Source organism: Charadrius vociferus, unplaced genomic scaffold (genome assembly GCF_000708025.1).
Source record: "Charadrius vociferus isolate BGI_N301 unplaced genomic scaffold, ASM70802v2 scaffold72, whole genome shotgun sequence".
In the NCBI taxonomy this organism is placed as follows: Eukaryota; Metazoa; Chordata; class Aves; order Charadriiformes; family Charadriidae; genus Charadrius; species Charadrius vociferus.
Genome location: NW_009647830.1, coordinates 3432442 through 3435542, shown reverse-complemented (window position 1 = coordinate 3435542; position 3101 = coordinate 3432442). Strand labels below are relative to the sequence as shown.

Genomic DNA, 3101 nt, shown 5'->3' with positions numbered 1-3101 from the left:
AGGGCCCCCGCCTACGCCCCCCCCCCGGGGTCCTCAGGGTGTCTTTGTCTCCCGTGGCCTTAAGGCCGCGTTCACGTCGGGTCCCCGGGCAGGGTCCTCCCCGCGGGGCGAAGGCCACCGAGCCCCTGGATGGTCAGGAAGGGCAGTGTCTTCTCCCCGGCCAAACCTCAGCTCTGGTTCTTTGAGGACACCCCAGGAATACAACACGTAGTCCTGCCCGCACCTCACCCGCAGGGCTCGGGGGCATGTTCTCCCGTGGGACTGGACAGGCTTTGCTATTTTTGCGATTTCATTTGCCTTCGAGAGGGGAAAACCCCCGCGGTGAACAGGAGGAGCGCTGTGTATTACTCAGCTCGAGATGGCCACGAAGAGTGTAAAGCCTCAGGCCTCGCGATGCCATGTGTCTCCCTCTTTGCAAAACCAAAGGGGAGATGAAAGAAGCAGCAGAAGTCCCTTTTTTTTTTTTCTTTTCTTTTTTTTTTTTTTTTTTTTGGAAACACAATGTGTAGCTTTGATAGAAAACTCGTTCTTCCCCAGGGGTATACGCCCTGCCCCTATGCAAAGCTGCAAATGAAACAGAACCTGATATTTACATGTACAGTTCTTCAGGTCAAAGATCAGAAATCAGGCCATTAAAGGCACAATAAGAACACACAATTAAATCCTAAGATTTCTCTTTCAGTAAAAATAATTCGGTAATGAAATGTATAAAAATACACGTGTGAAAGGATTTGAATAAAAGGTGAAAGTACACCAGTTTTGCTTGCCTGGTGTTAGAGTGGTCTTTTCTCTGCTCTCAGGATCTTTTCTATCTTAGACTCTCAGCCTCAAGGGACTCTGACTCTCTATACACAAGGGAGATCTGCAGAACACCTCCAAAAGGTAATCCTGAGATTTTAAACTCAGAGCTTTGCCCCACAATTAAAAGATTGGTGTGGGTTTTAGGGCACAGTCTCATCTATTTTCCCCCCACTAACCTCCAAATATTACCTTAGTGGTCATGAGCTGGCCCTCTGTCCTGTGAGAAGGGAGGAGCTGCCAACATGGCCCCTTGTCTTGCTGTTCTGTAGGTGCCCACTGTCCTTTCTTAGTGCTTCCAAAGCAATGTGGGGGTATATCCAGAGCTGCCATTTCTGCTCTGTTCGTAGGTTGGAATTTGCTGTTCTTTTTCAAACCTCGAAGCAGCAGATGCTTCTCTCCCCTGTCACAACAACGTCCATCATCCTACTTGAAAATATGACTTCTCTTGTGCAAAATTGTTGTTATTCTCAGAGGACCGCAATTACACCAAAATAACTACTGGAAATACTTCAACAAAAAAAAGAGTATAATGTTTCCCACCTTTGCTTGGACCTGGGCTTTATCCAGGCCAGTTTCTTTTCTCTCCTACTTAGTTCCCACCAGAATCAAATGCTCAGAAGGAGTTTTAGAAGCTCTCAAGTAGATAATCTTATGTAGTAGCACCACAAAGCGTGAGGTTTAAAAAGCTCTCCTCAGCTTGCAAGACTGTTCAGCTCAGATTTGAATCATCCCCCTTGAATTGTACTTTTAAGAACATAATATGGCAGCATGCACCTCACTCCACAGCCTTGAGAGAAGGCAAGAAATTGAAACGACTTTTTTTTTTTTTTTAAGTTTGCTAGACCATGGAAGAGTTTCCCTCAAACCTCCTGCAAAGTCAATAAATTCAGAGAGCTTTAGCAATCAAGAAGTTTTGATAGTTCCTATTGCTTCCAAACAGTTACAGCATGTATAAAGAGGATCTTGACTATGGAAAGGGTAAATGGCTGTGCATACAGATCCAGTCTACTAGTGAGGAATGAACTACCTCAGTGCCCTTACTGTGCAGTCAGCAAGCAGTTCAAGGGTAACTTTGAGGCAAAGGCTCAGTGAGATGCCTAGCAGCAGGACCTCATCCCTAGCTGTGGGAGGGAACAAGGTAACAGGAGCTGCTGATGAAGAAAACCGTCTTGATTTCCCAGTCTAGGCAAGTCCGCCTCCATCTCAGTGCTATGGTGGGATAACAAAGGAGCTGGGGCCGTTTCCTTCCTGTGAAATGCTCCCAAAGATCCTCATCTTTAAAGTATGCAGGCTCTTAATGATCATGAAGGCTTTGGCATGCAGCTCATGGGATCAGGGAAAGTCAACTTTCCTTGGTAGGACTTCAGTGGAGAACATCTGAGAAATTGGCTGTACTTCAGCCTGTTGCTGGTTGGTACCTTAGCTTCCTGCCAGTATGCCAGCGTGTTTCACTGATCTACTCCTGCTCTGAACTTCTTCAGCACCGGTACATTTTGGGATTTATGGAGTGGTTCTTACTTTCTCTGGCCAGGTCCCAGGTCTGCTGCTGCCTCTGCAGCTCCAGACACAGAGGAGGCAGTTTGCCTGGTCAATAGTGCACGATACTCACTGATACCTTAACGGCAGGCTGCTGAGGAAGATAAATGTAAACATTTAACAACTGCCTTATTCAGCCCATCTGATACTTAAAATGAAGCAGAGGCCCTAGGGAGAGAAAATAAAGAAAAAGAGCATGCGATCGTGTAATTAAAGACTGGATCATAATGAATATGCACAGAAGAGTTGAATTAAGGTTGTACTGGCAACCCAGCTTCTGATATTTCCTAACTTTTAAGCAACACAATGCAACCTTTACAACACTTCTTTCATGTTGTTTTGGCAGGAACTGTTTCTCGCCATTGGTTTGGAGAGCCTAGCACTTTGTGAGTTCTGTCATAATGGAAATAAGTAATAGAAATACAACTACTTTTATCTGTGCCACACACACACATACACACCCTGCAACTATTGCAACACGCTCTTTTTCCCAGCTTTTTCTGAAGGAAGCTAGTGAGTGTTCTTTATGGTAAGTAGGAAGATTCAAGAGTTCAAAGGAGAAGAGTTAGAATTATTTGATTTTTTAAAAATTTGTTCTGGTCTTAGAGTCTGAATTAGTATATATTTGTTTATGAAAATAAATACACTACATGTACACGATGGATTTTTTTTTTTTTCCTGTTTGGGAAATTATTCCTGACAGAAGAAGGAAATGCAAGAAAGTGTGAAGGCGTTAGAGGCTTTTTATGCAGTATCTTGTTAAA

General features: G+C 44.3%; 1 protein-coding gene across 1 annotated transcript in view; it reads right to left on the bottom strand.

Moving 5' to 3' along the window:
- Positions 1–247, bottom strand: part of BTG1 (B-cell translocation gene 1, anti-proliferative) — a 2924-nt gene extending 2677 nt beyond the window's left edge. Inside the window, exon 1 of the mRNA XM_009882656.1 lies at positions 229–247. Coding sequence (XP_009880958.1) covers positions 229–247 — 19 coding nt within the window. The remainder of the gene's footprint in view (positions 1–228) is intronic.
- Positions 248–3101: the final 2854 nt, after the last annotated feature.